The 20,667-nt window shown below is 45.2% G+C and overlaps 1 protein-coding gene across 7 annotated transcripts in view; it reads right to left on the bottom strand.

Moving 5' to 3' along the window:
- Positions 1–20,667, bottom strand: part of TMC5 (transmembrane channel like 5) — a 102,590-nt gene that overhangs the window by 41,266 nt on the left and 40,657 nt on the right. For all 7 annotated transcript variants that reach the window (XM_033962896.1, XM_033962895.1, XM_033962893.1 and 4 more), the window contains one exon: positions 6,576–6,683. In XM_033962896.1, the coding sequence (XP_033818787.1) occupies positions 6,576–6,683 (108 nt within the window). The remainder of the gene's footprint in view (positions 1–6,575; positions 6,684–20,667) is intronic.

Consider the following 20,667-nt stretch of genomic DNA (forward strand, 5'->3'; position numbering starts at 1 on the left):
CCTAGCGTTTGTTCTAAACCTGCCCCCTTTTAATTTCTCCGAGTGCCCCCTTGTACTCGTGGTTCCCCACAGTGTGAAGAATCTGTCCCTGTCTACCTTTTCTATGCCCTTCAGGATTTTGAAGGTTTCTATCATGTCTCCTCTAAGTCTCCGCTTTTCCAGGGAGAATAGCCCCAGCTTTTTCAACCTGTCAGCATATGAGAAGTTTTTCATACCCTTTATCAGTTTAGTCGCTCTTCTCTGGACTCCCTCAAGTACTGCCATGTCCTTCTTGAGGTGCGGCGACCAATACTGGACACAGTACTCCAGATGTGGGTGTACCATTGCACGATACAGTGGCATGATGACTTCCTTCGTCCTGGCCGTGATACCCTTCTTAATGATACCCAACATTTTGTTTGCTTTCCTTGTGGCCGTCGCGCACTGTGCCGACACCTTCAATGTTGTGTCTACCATCACCCCCAGGTCTCTTTCAAGGTTACTTACCCCTAGCAGTGATCCCCCCATTTTTTTATTATCACTTGTCATATCCTTCCTACTGTTCCTCCCTTTAATGTGCTCTTTCTTAACAAAATTGTAGTTCTTCCCTGTTTTCATGTCGCAACCCCAACCTAGTATGTCAGTCTTGGAAGGCCTATGTTTATTATTTGTTCCCTATAACACTTTGTATTCCCGGAGAAGCATTTTATTAAATTTTAATAAACTTTTAATAATTTTAATAAACTATGAAACCATGAACTTATGTGTGTTTTTCCTGCGCACTAAGGTCATTTTTACCACGGCTGTAAAATTGCTTATTTTCCATTTTTCTATTAATGACCATGCACTAATGTTGCTTTAGTACACAGCTATTAAAAAAATAATTAGCATGTGATTTCCCCGGACATGCGTTCCTTTTGAAGACATGTCGGGAGGTCCGGATGGCTTTTCAAAACCCGGCACTTTGTCCGGATTTTGAAAAACTTCTATCAAATCGCCATCGGGCAGGAGGACATTATAGGTAGATTATAGGGATGGGATTAGAGGTAAAATTATAAAATTAATCATGGATCACTGTTCAGGCACTAGGCCTGATGGGCCGCCACGGGAGCGGACCGCTGAGCAAGATGGACCTCTGGTCTGACTCAGCGGGGGCAACTTCTTATGTTCTTATGCACAAATGCCCTCCTGCCTGACGAGAGCAGCCAGCGGGAGGGGCGGGGCTAGGGCGGGACTGGATGGGTGGAACTGGGCAGACCTGGGGGTGGGTCAAGGGGTTCGGATTTTCCAAACGGAAAATCTGGTAACCCTAGTATGTGAGCACTTAACAATATCTATTTCATAGATGGTAAGGGCTCATGCACTAATCCTACAGTAATCAGTTAGCACATGGTAATATCATTGTGCTAACTAATCCATGCAAAAATGCCCCCTCTCTGCCTCCCAATATGCCCCCTCTATGGAAAATATTAAAACCTTGTTAGCATCAGTTTGTGAATTCAGATCTCAGGCTTACTACAGGATGCCTGAGTGCATCCCACAGTAAACCCTTTTAAGCTGTGATAAGCATGTGCTTGCATTTACCGCAGCATGGTATAAGGCGCCCTACATAGTAGATGATGGCAGATAAAGACCCGAATAGTCCATCCAGTCTGCCCAACCTGATTCAATTTAAATTTTTTCTTCTTAGTTATTTCTGGGCAGGAATCCAAAGCTCTACCTGATACTGTGCTTGGGTTCCTACTGCCGAAATCTCTGTTAAAACCTACTCCAGCCCATCTACACCCTCCAGCCATTGAAGCCCTCCCCAGCCCATCCTCCACCAAAAGCCATATACAGACACAGACCATGCAAGTCTGCCCAGTACTGGCCTTAGTTCAATTTTTAATATTATTTTCTGATTCTAGATCCTCTGTGTTCATCCCAAGCTTCTTTGACCTCAGTCACCGTTTTACTCTCCACTACCTCTCTCGGGAGCGCATTCAAGGCATCCACCACCCTCTCCGTAAAGTAAAATTTTCTAACATTGCTCTTGAATCTACCACCCCTCAATCTCAAATTATGTCCTCTGGTTTTACCATTTTCCTTTCTCTGGAAAAGATTTTGTTCTATGTTAATACTCTTCAAGTATTTGAACGTCTGAATGGTTTTTTATCTGCCTTCATTTTTCTATGTTTTGTCTCTGTTTCTGTGAATGGCTTATGGGGGTTGCAACAGGCATGATGTTTTTAATGACAGGGCCTAAGCAGTATGAGGTTGCCAGCACTACCCTCAACCATCCTAACACAATGGAGGGTGAAGTGGCTTGCCAAAGGCCACAAGGACCTGCCGCCCTAACCATTAGGCTACTCCTCTGCCCTCCTGTTCCATTACATGTTCAGTATTTATGGCCACTTGCATTTCTTGGAATTCAGTAAAAGCAGTACCTTCTGTGACAGAGAATGTAGATCCTGACAAATTCAATAAGTTTTTTTCATGCTTCTATTAGTAATTAGGAAGAGAAGAACTTTTAGACAGTAATTTTTTGGATTGTGATATTGGAGGTTTCAGAAATTTTGCTGATGGATTTTGTGTTGAATTACTCATATTGTAGCTTCTTTGTGGGATTTCCCAGCTCTTCCCTTTAAGGAAAGACAAGCATGCAGAGAAGAAATTTTATTCTGTTAGATGCTGAATCACTGCTGAAACCATGACTTTGCTTAACATTCTTCTTTTTTTTCTGGGGGATTTTGAAAGCATGTAGATCTTGCTTGGGATTTTTTTCTTTTCTTTTTCTGTTGAAGCCCTGCTTTTTGAGGACAGGTATTACAACTTTGTTAATCAAAAGTTTTGTTTTCCTAAATTTTCTAACTTCGTCCCAAACAACCTACGTTGAGATTTTAATGTGTCCTCTCACACAGAGAACTTGAATCCAGTGATTATCCATGGAAGTATATGTCAATGTATCTGAAAGTGAGAATTCTAGAACAAGATGATTGTTTTAAGTAGAATTCTAGAATGCAGAATGCTATCACAGTACAGAAATCTGCAAGGTATCTGAAGCATACCATAAATCAGCAGTAACACCCTGAAAACTGAATCCCCTGTGATACCCCAGCGTCCTCTGTTCAGTACCATTAGTCCAGAGTTTCTGTGCAATTCATTCTCATTCAAAATTTAATGCTAAGAAATGCAAGGTCATGCATTTGGGCTGCAAAAACCCGAGGGAACTATACAGTTTAGAAGGTGAAGAACTTTTGTGCACAAAAGAGGAGTGGGACTTGGGTGTGAAAGTATATGATGATCTTAAGGTGGGCAAACAGGTTGAAAAGGTGACGGCGAAAGCTAGAAGGATGCTCAGGTGAGGTATGGCCAGTAGGAAAAAGGAGGTATTGATGCCCCTGTATAAGACTGATGAGACCTCATTTAGAATATTGTGTACAATTCTGGAGACTGCACCTTCAAAAAGATATAAAAAGGATGGAGTCAGTCCAAAGGAAGGCTATTAAAATGGTGCATGGTCTTCGTCATAAGGCGTATGGGGACAGACAAAGATCTCAATCTGTATACTTTGGAGGAAAGGCGGGAGAGGGGAGATATGATGGAGAAGTTTAAATACCTATGTGATGTGAATGCGCATGAGTCGAGTCTCTTTCATTTGAAAGGAAGCTCTGGAATGAGAGGGCATAGGATGAAGATAAGAGGTGATAGGCTCAGTAGTAATCCAAGGAAATACTTTTTTCTGACCGGAAGAGGCGATCAGAAAATACCGCGAATCACCGAGTCCGTGAATCGCTGACCATGAATTCGCGGAGGTGTACTATATAGGCATGTATTCACGTGTGCTTGAAAATTCCTTTTAATCAGAACTGTGGTATCCAAAACAATGGAAAATATTTTTGTATCCTTGGTCTTGGACTGCATTTAAGGAAACTTAAGGATCTTTTCTCTCTCTATATGAGTCGCAACACAATCACTTGGGACTGATATCTCTTGGGACCATAAAGGGATTAAATCCAATCCCTTATATTCCAAGTCCATGTCTGATGGACCATCAGAGTCCAAAACAGGCTCTGCTCTCAGATAAGAGGCACTCTGAGTATTCAGAATGGCCTGCGCGCTGGTCTGCTCACCAGCAGACCTGACCAGCAGAATACTGCCTTGTGCATAAGCCTACCAGAGAAAATTAATGAACTCTAGGGTAAAGTCCTGAGAAAACTCTCCTTGTCCCTTAGGATGGAGCAAACACCTTTTCTTGGACTGCAAAGCATGTATGCCTTTATGGTGCATAGGGTCACTGTCCCAGGGCTCCAGAAGGTGTTTCAGTACCCCCCCCCCATGGGACCATCTGCCTTTCTCCAGCCCTAGAGGCCTGTGGAGGGGCTAAGCCCAAAGCTCCCACCCCTCCATCCCATGTTGTACGCCATTTAGTGCAAATAAGGCATGATATAGGGGTTTTAGGATCTGAGGATTCCATTCCTATCAGTTTTGAAGCAAAAACGAGGTGTTTTAAGAAGCTGGAGAACAGAAAAAAATTGGGAAATCCAAGATGGCCATTTTAGCAGCATTTTGGCACAAAAAAAAAACAGATTTAAAACGCTTCAGGGCTGATCAAAAACTTCAAAATAAAGGATTTTAAAGGAGCGGGACCAAAGACCTAATGGCAGAAACAGTGAAAAAAGAGTTTCCCCCCCCCCCCCCCCCAATTTTCCCCATAGGCTGTCACAGCCTGTACTTACAGACCATGTGCTGGAGAAATAGTGCTGCGGCTGGTCAGCTGCCACACAGATCTTCGAGCTACCATTTGGACCTTAGTCGGACTGATCCTTAACCTCCCCCGGGCCATGACCGATATAGTAAAAAGGGGAGATGCGAAGCGGCAGCCGGCACTGTGAGTGCCTCGAAGGAATGCTATTGATGCTTAACAGTAAGTGCTCAAGCTCCTGACCAAGTCAAGGAACGTGCAAGTGCCGAGAGCCTGGAACCCTGAGCTCCACAAATCTTCAGCAGGCTGGCTGTACAGGCCCTGATGGATGCATTTGTTAGGTGCAGACTTAAATGTCTGCTCCTCTCCATGCAGGCAAAGCAGTCCTTTGAAGCTGAAAAAAAACCACACAAAAAAAAACACACCACGAACAAAGCAAAAAACAGAAAAAGGTACTGCAAAACAATAAGGAAATAGCCAGAGTAGATCATGCTTACCTGCAAATTCCAAGGCAATCATAACAATTGATCCATAACAATAATCATCTGGTTTGAACTCCAGAAAGAGTGCCCAAATTAAAAACCCATAAATCAATAAAGCTCTTTTAAATGAAAGCTGTACAGCAGCAAATATCTAACAGCAGATACTGTTTAGCACTTGGTTCTTACACTCAAAGGAAAAATAGAAAACTGAAAAAATAATAAAAACTTACAAATGTTGAAAGACCTGAAACGGTATATACCCAATTATAATTACATTACATTACATTACATGCTTATATGCCGCCTGTACCTTGCAGTTCTAAGCGGATTACATCAGAAAGATAGCTGGACATTTCCAGGAAGAGAAATACAATTAAAGAAGTTGGTCCTAGTACAACAAAAAAGATAGCTGGACTTTTCCAGTAAAGGAATACATTACATGCTTATATTCCGCCTGTACCTTGCAGTTCTAAGCGGATTACATCAGAAAGATAGCTGGACATTTCCAGGAAGAGAAATACAATTAAAGAAGTTGGTCCTATTACAACAAAAAAGATAGCTGGACTTTTCCAGTAAAGGAATACAATTGAAGGTGTAAGGTCTAAAGCAATTTTGATGAGATGATTCTAAGAGGGGGTGAGAGGGGAAACGGGAGGGATTAGGACGTTTGGGTGAATTTCTTGAATAGAAGGGTCTTGATTTCTTTGCGGAAAGCCTTGAGGTCAGTTGAAGCTGTCAGTAGGTTGGTGATAGTGGGATCCAGTTTAGCTGCATGTGTTGCTAGTAAGTGGTCATACATCTTTTTGCGTTTAGTTCCTTTAAAAGGGGGGTAGGAGAAAGGGGATTGGGTTCTCCTTTGTCTGGTTGAGAGGTTCCTGTTTAGACGGTTGTTTAGGTGGGTGGGTGCCGTTCCGTTTAATGTTTTGAATAACATGCAGTATAGTTTGAATTGGATGCGGGCTTGTATTGGAAGCCAGTGTGAGTCTAGGAAGGCGTTGGTGATGTGGTCAAATTTTCCAAGGGAATAGATCATTCTGAGGGCAGTGTTCTGCACTGTCTGTAATTGTTTTATTAGGTAGGTGGGACAGGAAAGGTAGAGGATATTGCAATAATCCAATAGACTTAGGACTAGGTATTGGACTATGAGTCTGAATTGTTCTTTTTCAAAGAATTTTCTGATTTTGCGAAGGTTGCGCATGGTGAAGAATGCTTTATGTGTGATTTTGTTAATTTGCACCTGAAGAGTGCAACCTCTGTCTACTGTTACTCCAAGGAGTTTGAGAGTGGGTTGTAAGGGATATTTGGTGGTTTTTATTTCTAGTTCAGTTATAGAAGGGCTGCACATGTGGCCACCCCAAAGTACTCCCATGGAACTTTTTTTTACTATATTAACTGCATTATACTGTATATTTCAATTTATAAACTCTTACTTCCTTTTGAATTGTCATCAGCTTCAGTTGAGAAAGAATCACTATATCTATCTTGGGAATGACTAATGAAGGAAGGTGGGTCATTCTCATTTTCAAAGCCAAGATTGCCTAGGAAAAAAAAGAAGTATACTATTAAACTGATACATTTGATCATGTGAAAACAAAATTTTGGATGTACAAATTTTGTTTTTATTTTTAATTTTTGGAATACAGTCTATTCTTGGAGTAATGGACAGTGGAGCAAAGGATATTCAATCAATGTCTAAAAAGTGAAAGATAAGCAGAGCTACTTACCTGTAACAGCTGTTATCTGAGGACAGCAGGCAGATATTCTCACATGTGGGTGATGTCATCCACGGAACCTGGTATGGACAGTGCAACTGTGTACTGTCACTTTAAAAGACTGAAAAGTCTTGAGACTGCCCTTACCGCACATGCGCTGGTGCCTTCCCACCCAACATTGGCTCACGGAATCATTATTAATTCAGTAAAAAAGCTAAGAAACCAACTAGGGAAGGTGGGACACTCAAGCAGTATATTTACCGTATTTTCGCGGATATAACGCGCGCGTTATACGTGATTTTACGTACCGCGCATACCCCTCGCGCGTTATATGCCTGAGCGCGGTATACAAAAGTTTTTAAACATAGTTCCCACCCCGCCCGACGCCCGATTCACCTCCCCAGCAGGACCGCTCGCACCCCCACCCCGAACGACCGCTCGCACGCGCTCCCACCCGCACCCGCATCCACGATCGGAGCAAGAGGGAGCCCAAGCCCTCTTGCCCGGCCGACTCCCCGACGTCCGATACATCCCCCCCCCCCGGCAGGACCACTCGCACCCTCACCCCGAAGGACCGCCGACTCCCCAACAATATCGGGCCAGGAGGGAGCCCAAACCCTCCTGGCCACGGCGACCCCCTAACCCCACCCCGCACTACATTACGGGCAGGAGGGATCCCAGGCCCTCCTGCCCTCGACGCAAACCCCCCTCCCTCCAACGACCGCCCCCCCCCCCAAGAACCTCCGCCCGTCCCCCAGCCGACCCGCGACCCCCCTGGCCGACCCCCACGACACCCCCACCCGCCTTCCCCGTACCTTTGTGTAGTTGGGCCAGAAGGGAGCCCAAACCCTCCTGGCCACGGCGACACCCTAACCCCACCCCGCACTACATTACGGGCAGGAGGGATCCCAGGCCCTCCTGCCCTCGACGCAAACCCCCCTCCCCCCCAGCCGACCCGCGACCCCCCTGGCCGACCCCCCCACCCCCCGTCCCCGTACCTTTGGAAGTTGGCCGGACAGACGGGAGCCAAACCCGCCTGTCCGACAGGCAGCCAACGAAGGAATGAGGCCGGATTGGCCCATCCGTCCTAAAGCTCCGCCTACTGGTGGGGCCTAAGGCGCGTGGGCCAATCAGAATAGGCCCTGGAGCCTTAGGTCCCACCTGGGGGCGCGGCCTGAGGCACATGGGCCAAACCCGACCATGTGTCTCAGGCCGCGCCCCCAGGTGGGACCTAAGGCTCCAGGGCCTATTCTGATTGGCCCACGCGCCTTAGGCCCCACCAGTAGGCGGAGCTTTAGGACGGATGGGCCAATCCGGCCTCATTCCTTCGTTGGCTGCCTGCCGGACAGGCGGGTTTGGCTCCCGTCTGTCCGGCCAACTTCCAAAGGTACGGGGAAGGGGGGTGGGGGGGTCGTGGGGTCGGCCAGGGGGGTCGCGGGTCGGCTGGGGGGGAGAGGGGTTTGCGTCGAGGGCAGGAGGGCCTGGGATCCCTCCTGCCCGTAATGTAGTGCGGGGTGGGGTTAGGGTGTCGCCGTGGCCAGGAGGGTTTGGGCTCCCTTCTGGCCCAACTACACAAAGGTACGGGGAAGGCGGGTGGGGGTGTCGTGGGGGTCGGCCAGGGGGGTCGCGGGTCGGCTGGGGGACGGGCGGAGGTTCTTGGGGGGGGGCGGTCGTTGGGGGGAGGGGGTTTGCGTCGAGGGCAGGAGGGCCTGGGATCCCTCCTGCCCGTAATGTAGTGCGGGGTGGGGTTAGGGGGTCGCCGTGGCCAGGAGGGTTTGGGCTCCCTCCTGGCCCGATATTGTTGGGGAGTCGGCGGTCCTTCGGGGTGAGGGTGCGAGTGGTCCTGCCGGGGGGGGGGGATGTATCGGACGTCGGGGGGGCATCAGGCTTTCAGGATGGGGACAGACCTTCAAGGGGGGACAGGACTTCAAGGGAGGACAGTGCACGGAAGTCAGGGGGGGTGAACGGAGAGTCGGGACAGCGCACAGAAAGTCAGGGCGGGCGAAAGGAGAGTCGGGCAGCATGCGCGTTATATGCCTGAGCGCGGTATAGAAAAGTTTTTGTACATATCATCGTGATTTCTGCGCGCTATACCCCTGTGCGCGTTTTACAATGGTGCGCGTTATATCCGCGAAAATACGGTATTTATTTAAAAATTTATATACTGCAACAAACCTAAGCGGTTTACATAGAAACATAAATAAAAGATTGGCAATACAAACATAATTATATAAAACCTAATTCTACATAACATTATAAGAACATCGGAATGTACAAATCCAAATCACTAAATTGTCACAAAGCTTCACATCATGACCTCAAATTAATCACATTACATAAATGCGTTCACAAACAAATAGGTCTTCAGTAATTTCTTAAAGCCTGATCTGGATACATATAACCGCAAGGCTCCAGTCAAAGTGTTCCAAAGTTTCACACCCCCTACCGACAACATAGCATCCCCAATCCTAAAGTGTGTAATATTCTCACATGTGGGACTCCCTAGCTGCCAGGATCATGCATCTGAGTCTGGCAAAACCCAAAAAGAGTTGGAAGGAAGATGGCTGTTAAATGTTTTGTTGTATAATAATTTTTTATAGAATTGCTTGGCCAAACTGACTATCCCATCTGGAATGATTCTCCAAACAGTAATGGGATATGAAGGTATATATTGAGGACCAGGTGGTTGCTTTACAGATAACGTCAATGGGAGTGGAATGTAGGTGAGCCACAGAAGTCACCATTGCTTGAACTTTATGTGCAGTGACACGATCTTCCAGCATCAGCCCAGCCTGAGCATAGCAAAAGGAGATACAGTCCGCTAGCCATGTGGTGATGGTTCTCTTGGTAACAGGATTTCTAAGTCTTTTGGATCGAATGAGAGGAACAGCCGAGTGCAAGATCTGTGAGGTTTGGTCCGATTAAAGTAATAAGCAAGAGCACATTTACAGTCCAAAGTGTGGAGTGCAGCTTCATCAGGATGAGAATGCAGTCTTGGAAAGAAGACAGGTATAACTATAGTCTGGTTCAGATGGAATTCTGAGACGACCTTTGTGAGGAACTTGGGATGAGTATGTAGAACTACTCTGTCATGGTAAAATATTATGTAAGGTGGATTTGACACCTGAAGCTCACTGACTCAGCATGTCAATGTAATAGAAACTAGAAAAACTACTTTCCAAGTTAGAAGCTTGAGAGATGTAGTCAAAAGAGGTTCAAATGAAGTCTTCATAAGAGTGGATTTATAATGTTAAAATCCCAAGCAACTGTAAGATGCTCGATTGGTGGGTTAGTATGAAAAAGGCTTTTCATGAATCTGGAAACTAAAGGATGTACTGATAGTTGGCTTTTATCCATTAGTGTATGAAAAGCACTAATAGCAGCAGTGAAATGAACTCAGAATGAAGAAGTTTTGAGGTCAGAGTTAGAGAGGTTTAAAAGATAATCCAGAATGAAGGCACAAGACAATTAACTGAATCCAATGAGTTTAGTTGACACCATGCTGTGAAATTAGTCTGATTAACATGATAGCAGCACTGCATAGAAGGCTTTCTAAAAGCTTCTATGAAGGCAGACATTGGTGCAGAAAGTGTGAAAGTATCTACTGATTTGGAGAGGGATACCATGCTGTGAGTGCTAAGGAATGTAGATTGAAATGGAGTAAAGATCTTTTGTTCTGTGTAGCAAGGTTGGAAAGATTTGAAGCACGATGGGTTCATAGGACACTGTTTCAGGAGGAGAAGGAACCATAGTTGTCATGGCCACTGATCATAGTGCAACACAACAAAACAAAAAGAAGACCCAATGATCTACAGTGAAAACAATCCAACCGATAAAAACAAAAAACTGCATGTGGATGTTCGGAAAGATTATTTATTATTCACTCTTCATAATAAAACCATAAAAACCAACAAATATAAATATAAATCCAAGTTTATAGTCCACATGTAATTGTCCTACTGAACTGATCATGGTAGTCTGTTCTTGGTGAAGTTTGAGTAGAGTTTTCCCAAGGACAGGAATTGGCGGGAAAGTATACAGGAACTGGTTGTTGAAGTGGAAGGTATCTGAGTCCAGGCAATTGGGAATGTAAATTCTTGAACAGAAGAGTAGAAGTTTGTGATTGAGGGGAGAAACAAAAAGATCCACTTGTGGAGTCCCCCAATCTGAGAATATCTGGTGGAAGATGGCTGAGTTTAGTGACCACTCATGATGTTGAAGGAGTCTGATAAACCTGTCTGCTAAGATATTCTGTTTCCCTGCTAGATAAACTGCCTTGAGGAGTATGTTGTCAGGTATTGTCCAAGAGCAAATTCAGATCGCTTCTTGGCAAAGTTGGTGAGACCCTGTGCTGGCTTGTTTGTTCACATAGTACATGGCTACTTGTTTGAATGAGTATGACTTGATTGAGGAGGTGATCTTGGAATGTGCTTAGAGCATTTTGATTTGCTTTGAATTCAAGGAGATTGATGTGAAGAGTTGGGTAAAACCTCTGGGATGTTTGAGGCTTGGAAGATTTTGAGGAGGATAAGGTGACAATATAGTCCTCATGTCTCTTAATCTTCTGTGTTGCTTCCTCTATTTTGTCACCACACAAATCCTCTCCTAGACATGGTATATTTGCCAACTGTTCTTGCACATTGACATCCAGGTCGGACACTCTTAGCCAGGCTTGTCGTCTCATGGCTTTAGACGCTGCTGATGTTCTTGATGTGATGTCAAAAGTGTCAAACACTGATCGTGCCATAGCTTTTCAAGTCTCAAGGAGATCTTTCGTGATATGTTGAAAAGTGTCCAACTGATCTGTCGGTAAGTATTGTTCATAATGGGATAGTTGTTGAACTAAAGACTTGAAGTAGAAAGCCATAAAAATTATAGCTGAGAATTCTACTGCATAGCATAAAACTTTGGAAAATTCTGCAACCATATTTGTCTAGAGTTCTACCCTCTTATCTGGGTGGGTTATTGGCGTAAGTTCTGGAACTGTTTGTTTTCTTTAGTGCAGATTCCACCAGGAGAGACTAATGCTGGAGCTGAGGTTTGTCAAATCCCAGACAGGATTGGACCCTATAAAGAGTGTCTAATTTATGTGCTGCTGTTGGAATTATAAGTAGTGTTTCCCAGTTTTTAAACATTATTTCCCTTATTAAATTATGAAAGGGTAATTTTAAACAATCTCTTGGCCACTGTTTATAATCTAAAGCATCCATGAACTCTGCTCTTTGTCCTGCTTCAGATTCCATTTTTATGGGGAGAGCATGACCTATCTGCCTGATGAATTTTGTAAAGGACAAGCTTTCAGGCAGAGACCTTCTGCAAGAAAATGGTGGATATGGGTCTGATAGCATCCCATAAGACTCCTCAGCAGATAGGTCTGGGTAATCAGAAGAAGAATACTGTGATAGATCTGAGTCATATTTCTTGATGCCGTGCTTCAGTTATGATGTCCATCAGGAAGGATGTCGAGGAAATGTTGAGGTGGGTTCCGAGATGGTAGAGAACTTTGACTGTGTTGATGAAGAAAATGTGAAGGAAATGGTCTAGATCACAGTTCTTCAACCGCCGGTCCGCGGACCGGTGCCGGTCCGCTGAAAATTCCTGCCGGTCCGCGCAGGACCGGCGAGATGAACGCTGTTAAATTTCCTGCCCTGGTGATGTTCGGGGAAATCTTCTGTTCCTCCCAGCCTCGGGCGATCAAGACAGACTGCTGACGTCAGCCATTCCCTCCGAGTCTCGCCTATGCGGAAACAGGAAGTTGAAACAAAATAGGCGGGACTCAGAGAGGGAAGGTCCCGATGTCGGCAGCCTGTCTTGATCGCTGCCCCGACCGAGTCGCCGAAGAGGGCCGCGGGGAAGCTGCAATTAGAAGGGAGATGGTCAGCGTGCGCGGTGGGGGGCAGCGTGTGGATTGGGGCCATCAGCAGTGTCTGTGCTGAGATTCTGCCCACGTGCAGGATGCGGCGGATAGGGGCCTCCGGCTCGTCTTGGGCGGCAGGGCCTGCGGTGCAAAGCTGTTTTTGCCGGGGGGGGGGGTCGCGAATGTGCAGGGAGCCTTCAACAGTGGCTGTCTCCTCTCCTAGCAGCTCTGTACTTACCAGGGCAGTGATTCACTTTGGCAACTTCCCCTTCCTCAGAGGCAGCAACGACCCAAGGCTGCCTAAGGAAATTACTGCTGCAGGCAAGTACTGAGAGCTGCTGGAAGGAGAGGAAGCCACTGTTGGAAGCTGGGAAGCTGCTGGATAAAGGGAGAGCTGCTACTGCACCTGGAGGTAGAAAGAGAGATGCTGCTGGGAGGGGAAGAGGGAAAGGGATGGGAAGAGAGCTACTGTTGGATAGGGAGGAGGAGGGAAGGGAGAAGGAAAAAAGGAAGGAAACAGCTGGCAGGGAGATTAGAGGAGGGAAAGGGGAGAGACAGGAATGAGAAAGTAGAGAGAGATTGATGCTGGAAAGGGGGTCAGCAGAGAAATGAGAGAGGGATAAATATGCTAGATCTGGTGTAGGAGAGATAAAAATGAAGAAAGCAGTGAAGCTGGAATGAATGATGTAAAAAGGAGAGAGGAGGCACAGGCTGGATGGAAAGGAGAGAGGGGCATAGAAAGAAGTCATATACATATGGAAGGAGGAGAGGCCAGACAGTGGATGGAACGGGCAGACGCTGGAAGGAAGAGTGGAAAGAAGATGAAAGCAGAGACCACAAAAGGTAGAAAAAAATCATTTTATTTCTATTTTGTCATTACAATATATCAGATTTGAAATATATATCCTGCTAGAGACATAACTGGGGACTGCAAAGCCTAACACTATTCTTATCATGTGTGACTGCAGTATTCTGTTAGCATGATATTTCTGTGTAGCATTCTGTAATAATTTGGCTTGTTCAGTTTTCTTGATAGTAGAGGGGATATATGTGAAGGGGAGGGGAGACAGGGGTTTTGTTGGTCCTTGCTCTGAATATTTATATTTATAAAATGACAATTGTACAGAATATTGTTTCTTTTTATACTTTAATAAAATACGTTTAATATAAAATCATAACTGAGGCTTGTGCAGATGGGATCAGATGGTTTGTGGGGACCGAGCTTGCGGAGACGGGCGAAAATGTGTTTTTTTATTTCGGTCTTAGTAGTTTGCCGGTCCACAAAATAATTATTTTATTTCTGCCGGTCCACGGGTGTAAAAAGGTTGAAGAACACTGGTCTAGATGGTCGAAGAAATGTGTCTTGACATTGGCCCAATGAGCGCCTTGAATGGGAGGTAGAACTATGCTCTCTGGAAGATGTGGGCCTTCTTGATGCCAAGAATTGGCAGAGTGGAATCCAAGATGGATTCCTTGATGTTTGTTGGAGACGCTGCTCAGACTGGGCTAACATGGGATGCATAGAAGCCAGTACCTGTATCATGTGCGACTTCAGCATCACTGCCAATTCCTTTGGTACCAGCTCTCTGATCTGGTCTTGCAAAGATGGTGCTAGTATTGCTGCTATAGTTGATACACATACTGCACCAGGTGTTGAGGCATTAGTGACCTCAATGTCGAGGCACGTCTCTGAGGAGACACCAGTTGTAAAGATGGTGATCTAGTTTTGGTGCATCTATGCTTTGAATGTGTCAATGGAGTGGATGCTTGGGATGATTTAGATGCATGTCTGAAAGGAGAAGGATGCCTGTGCATCTCAACTTTCTTATGGACTTTTCTTTTTTTTTTATATTTGAATTTTTATTAAAAAGATTTTCCAGAAAGTACACAGAGAACTTACATCAACCAACTGGTACATCAGTAGATCAGACATCAACTACTAAGATTGCTCGATATACAAAAAATTGCCATTTTCCTTACAATTTTCACCCCAAGAACCCCCCCTAGTCCCCCCCCCATGCATTAATTCAACCCCCACTCCCAACCCCCAGTCAACCCCCCCCCCCAGAACTCTCGCTCACCATCCTATGAGCCAGCCAGGCAGAGAGAACTCGGTAACCCCTACAGTGCATCCAATAAGGCTCCAATTGTGCTCCAAGTCAAAGAACGTGTCAGGAACTTATGGCGACGTTTAGCCACCGCCAGCTCCATTCTCCCAATGGACAAAAATCTAGTGGTCCAGTCTGAGATAGAGGGAGCAGCATGATTTTTCCAGTGATTAGCTATGAGGCATTTAGCAGCTGCAAGACCCCAACGAAGTAGTTTAGTCTGCCATGGGTGTTCTCTCTCATTTTGGAGACCCAAAAGGCACGACTGTGGAGTTACGTCCACCATTTCCCCAACCATAGTAGACAGAGTACTCGTCACCTCCTGCCAAAAGGAACCAATAATCACATAGTCCCACCAAATGTGTAAAAAGGATCCCACAGATGAATCACAACGCCAACATTGAGCAGACGCTCCCGGAAACATTTTGTGCAACCGTTCAGGAGTATAGTACCACCTAGTGAGTACTTTATAGGCGTTCTCCTGAACCAGAGCACAAGTAGAGGCCCGGGATACCTCCCCACAAATAACATCCCAATGTTTAGCAGTGAAGGAAAATGCTAAGTCCCTCTCCCATTGCTTCTGAAAGATAGGTTGAATAGGTAAGTGTCCCCTCCAAAACTGGTACAATACAGATAGAGGTCTGGGTACTTGTCGGAGCAGCAACCACAAATTCTCAAAAGACTCCTGTTCAATACGTATTGGCATTCCCCAGCCTTGAGCCTGCATGAAATGCCGTATCTGGAAATAGGCCAAATAGTCCCGATCTGGCAAGTTAAACTTCTGCTGGAGCATGGCAAAAGATAAAATCCCAGAAGTCCCCATCAGATCCCTAAAGACCCGCAGGCCACTCTGGGCCCATCTATGGAAAATCCTGTTATCACTCCCAATTTGGAATCTGGGTTCAAATTGTATCTGGGCCAAGGATGACACCAATGCTCCGTTGCCCAACTGTGCACGGGCGCGGTACCACTCCGTGGCCAGATGTTGCACAAAGGGATTAGCAAGACCTCGAATCCAAGATCTAGAGTGTCCAGAAACCCAAAGTCTATATTTCAACAGCATCCTGTCCCCCGGGACCTGTTCCAACATCACCCCACTTTTATGCTCACCCAATTCCCAATCTAATATCAATTTCATCTGCGCTGAATGGTAATACCATTCCAAATTTGGTAACCCTCTTCCCCCCATTGATCGGGTCGCCCACAGCAAGGATTGGGATATCCTAGGGGTCTTGCGTTGCCAAATAAAGCCATGCAACTCCTTTGTTAACCCTCGAAGCTCTAGGACTGAGACCTGCACCGGTAGTGTTTGAACCAAGAATAGTAATCTGGGTAGGACATTCATTTTCACAAGAGCTATCCTTCCCCACCAGGACAGCCAAAGGCCATGCCATCGTTGCAAATCCGCTCTGATGCGGCGATACAGGGGCTAATAATTCTTGTCGTAAAGCCGGGTAAAGTCTTTAGGGATATGAATACAGAGATATTTAATCCCGTGAGTCGCCCAACGAAAAGGAAAACTACCCCGAATATTCTCTACCTCTAACGGGGTGAGGGTCAAATTCAAGATTTCTGTTTTATCCAAATTAATTTTGAACCCAGAGATTTTACCATACGAGTCAAAAAGTTGTAACAGATACGGGATAGAGACAGCAGGCTGTCCCACGTATAATAAAATATCGTCCGCAAACAGCGCCACCCGATGTTCAACCCCATTCATCACAAACCCACTTAAATCGGGATGATTCCGGATATGCATCGCCAAAGGTTCAATGGAAAGAGCAAACAATAAAGGTGAAAGCGGACGCCCTTGTCTGGTCCCTCTGCAAATAGAGAAAAAGTCAATATAAGATTGATTGATTCTTAAGCAAGCCCTAGGATCATTATACAGAGCCCGAATCCAAGCTGTAAAAGTCTGTCCCAATCCCATGCGATCTAGTACATCCCATAGAAATCCCCAAAGGACCCTATCAAATGCCTTGTCCGCATCGACGGACATCAACACAAATTTATCCGCGCGATGACTAGCTCCCCATAGCAGATTAAGGGTCCTCCTGATATTATCGCTCACCTGTCTACGCTGTATGAATCCCGCTTATGGACTTTTCTTGACAGAGGCAAAGGAGACAAAGCAGGAGTTGTCGGAGGTATCAGTGTTCTCAGTGCTGATGTTGATGTCAATGGTGGTCGGTGAGCATTGGCGTCAGAGTTGGCAAACATGGTCGATGTTATCAGTGTCCTGTAAAGTTTTTTGTATTGGACCTGTCTGGCTTTTAGCAACCTTTTTTGTAATTTAGAACAAAGGTTGTAAAAAAATTTCATGGGTTCAGGCACTGCACACACCAAGTATGTGGGTCAGTGGCTAATACGATCCAATTACACTGAGTGCACCATTTAAAGCTACTTGGAGCCCTGGACATCGAGGGGAACACCACTGATGTGAGATCAAAGGACTCAATGGTTTGGGGAGGTCGAGTGAATATAAAGTCGAAAAAGGACCTGCACTCCTGGCCTGAAAACAGGCTGAGAGAAGCCCAAATGCCCCAAACAGAAATTTGGTTAAAATTTAAAAAAACATTTTAACCCAAACCAAGGAAATTGAACAAAATATAAAATAATAAAGAAATGAAGAAATAAAAGGGAACGAGAAGGCAAAAAAGTCAAGTTTGACATGGTTGGAGAGATTCCAAGAAAACAGCTTCTTAGCTCCATGGAAAACTAAGAACCGATGGTCCCGCGAGCCGACATCGGGCAGGATGGCACCGGCACATGAACGGTATGGGTGGTCTCCAAACCTTTCAGTCTTGTAAAGTTACAGTGCACTTTTGCACTGTCCGTACCGGGCTCCGTGGATGATGTCACCCACATGTGAGAATATACTGCCTGCTGTGCCTGGGATAAATGACAAATTACTGGGGAAAAAATGGCAGAAAAATTTAAAAGATTTACCTTTTCAAAAAAGCAATAAAACACAGAAAATAGACATTAAAAATCAGTGATCAAGACTAATGGATTTTCAGAGCAATTGACACTCTTCCATATAGGGGGAAAGTTATCAATGTGGGTTACAGTTAAGACATATTATTTTGCCAATTAACTCCTGAAATTTTAGCATAGGTCCCTAATTATACAATGAGACCTGGTTACTAGGGTTAACAATAAAATAACATGTTTTAATGGTAGCCCACTTTGATAACTTCCCCTATAGTCCATGCTTTGAGGATAAATTATGCACAACTATATAGCAGGAAAATAGTTTCAGATTATGATGTAACAAACCCCCCTTTTACAAAACTGCAAGAGTGGTTATTAGCGCAGGCCGACGCATTGAATGCTCTGCACTGCTCCTGACATTCATAGGAACTCTATGAGAATATAAGAATTGCCGCTGCTGGGTCAGACCCAGGGTCCATTATGCCCAGCAGTCCACTCCCGCGGCGGCCCCTAGGTCAAAGACCAGTGCCCTAACTGAGACTAGCCCTACCTGCGTTCGTTCCAGTTCAGCAGGAACTGTCTAACTTTGTCTTGAATCCCTGGAAGGTGTTCTCCCCTATGACAGACTCCGGAAGAGCGTTCCAGTTTTCTACCACTCTCTGGGTGAAGAAGAACTTCCTTATGTTCATACAGAATATATCCCCTTTCAATTTTAGAGAGAGTGCCCTCTCGTTCTTCCTACCTTGGAGAGGATGAACAACCTGTCCTTATCTACCAAGTCTATTCCCTTCAGTACCTTGAATATTACGATCATGAGTGTCAGGAACAGCGCAGAGTATTCAGCGCGCAGATCTGCACTAAAAACTGCTTTCATGGTTTTATAAAAAAGGGGGAGGGGAGAGGGGGCAGGACAAATGTCTTCTTTCATTTCTGCTATATTTTTGCCTTGAATTTTCAGAGTAAAATGAAGATGTCCATGAGAATGTATTTAAATTCTCCAAGACAACTACAAATAATCAAGTTTCAAGTTTTATTAAAATTCAATAGAATTGCCTATCAGAGAATTTGTAGGCAAAGCACAAAAATAAAAATTATATAATGCTAAAACTACTTAGACATAAGCTCCTTTTATTAAGGTGCGCTATGCATTTTAGCGAGCGCGCAAAATATACGCATGCGCTAAACGCTAACACGCCCATTATAAGTCTATGGACGCATTAGCATTTAGCGCACGCTAAAACAGCTAACACACCTTTGTAAAAGAGGGGGATAATTCCACACGAACCAGACATACTGGAACATGAAGGGAAGATGGGAAGGAACTACATGTGTCAAAGGATAGAGAGACAATCAAGGTAAGAACACCTAGGTAAGGGTAATAAAAATAAAAGAGAATTTTTATTATTGATTATGGGTGTTTAGTAAAATTGATGTTATAATGAAAAAGCATCTTTGAACAGGTGCCTTTTCAGTTTCTCTTTGAAGCGGTCAAGTATTTTTTCTTCCCTTAAGTCTAGGTCAGGGATAGGCAATTTCGGTCCTCGAGAGCCGCAGCCAGGTCAGGTTTTCAGGATATCCACAATGAATATGCATGAGATAGATTTGCATCTCAAGGAGGCAGTGCATGCAAATCCATCTCATACATATTCATAGTGGATATCCTGAAAACATAGAAAAATGACGGCAGAAAAGGGCCATAGCCCATCAAGACTGCCCACACTAAAGATCCACTTCCCTAAATTTATCCTCCTAGATATCCTACATCTCGTCAAGTCTGCCTATTCTGATGACCCTCCCCCCACTTTTACCCTCTTAGAGATCCCACATGCGCATCCCATTTATTCTTAAAATCTGGCACGCTGCTGGCCTTGACCACCTGCACAGGAAGTCTATTCCAATGATCAACCACTCTTTCGGTGAAGAAATACTTCCTGATGTCGCCATGAAATTTCCCTCCCCTGATTTTTAGCGGATGCCCTCTTGTGGCCGAGGGTCCTTTAAGAAAGAAAAGAAAACCTGACCTCGATGCGGCTCTCGAGGACCGGAATTGCCTACCCCTGGTCTAGATATAGTGCATTCCACAGCTGAGGATCTGTGACATAATGAAATACTTTTCGAGGGAGATGAGGAATATAAAATATTAAAAAGTAGTTTACATTATATTCCCCTCATCCTCTGGTTCTGAAGAGAACAAGAGAAGAGAGAAACTGCTCTGCTCCATTAATCCTGCTCCTCCCCTCCTGCCAAGTGGTCTGTAGTAAACGCAAGTAGGGCCAGCACCAAGGGAATTCTAGGAATGATATTTAGGCAGCATTAGTACAAATAATAAGATGACAATCCCATTAAGGGGGAAGTTATCAATGTGGGCTATTGTTGATTTGGGTAATAAGAGTGGAAGAATAGCCTAATGATTAATATAGTGGGCTTTAATCCTGGCAAATTGGGTTCAATCCCCACTACAGCTCATGTGACCTTGGCCAAGTCACTTAACCCTCCACTGTCCCAGGTACAAAGCTTAGATTGTGAGCCCACTAGAGACAGGTACCTGCATATAATGTGTACAGCACTGTGTATCAGTGACGTGGTAAAGGGGGACGGGCGACGGGGGGGGGGGGGTGGTCCGCCGGGGACCCCTCCTCCATTCTCCGCCTTCCCACTCCTTTCCCAGCTGCATGTGAACCTTCACCCCCACCCCACACTGTACCTCTAGCTCTTCGCCGGCATGAGCAGCAACTCCAACCTGCTGCTCACACCAGCATCAGCTCTCCCTCTGATGTCACTTCTGGGTCGCATGCCTAAGAAGTGATGTCAGAGGGAGAGCCGATGCCGACGCGGGCGGCAAGTTGGTGATGCTGTTCACACCAGGGAAGTGAACAGAAATACGGGGAAAGGAAGGGGTGTGCGTATGCTG

The sequence above is a fragment of the Geotrypetes seraphini genome, chromosome 11 (genome assembly GCF_902459505.1).
Source record: "Geotrypetes seraphini chromosome 11, aGeoSer1.1, whole genome shotgun sequence".
In the NCBI taxonomy this organism is placed as follows: Eukaryota; Metazoa; Chordata; class Amphibia; order Gymnophiona; family Dermophiidae; genus Geotrypetes; species Geotrypetes seraphini.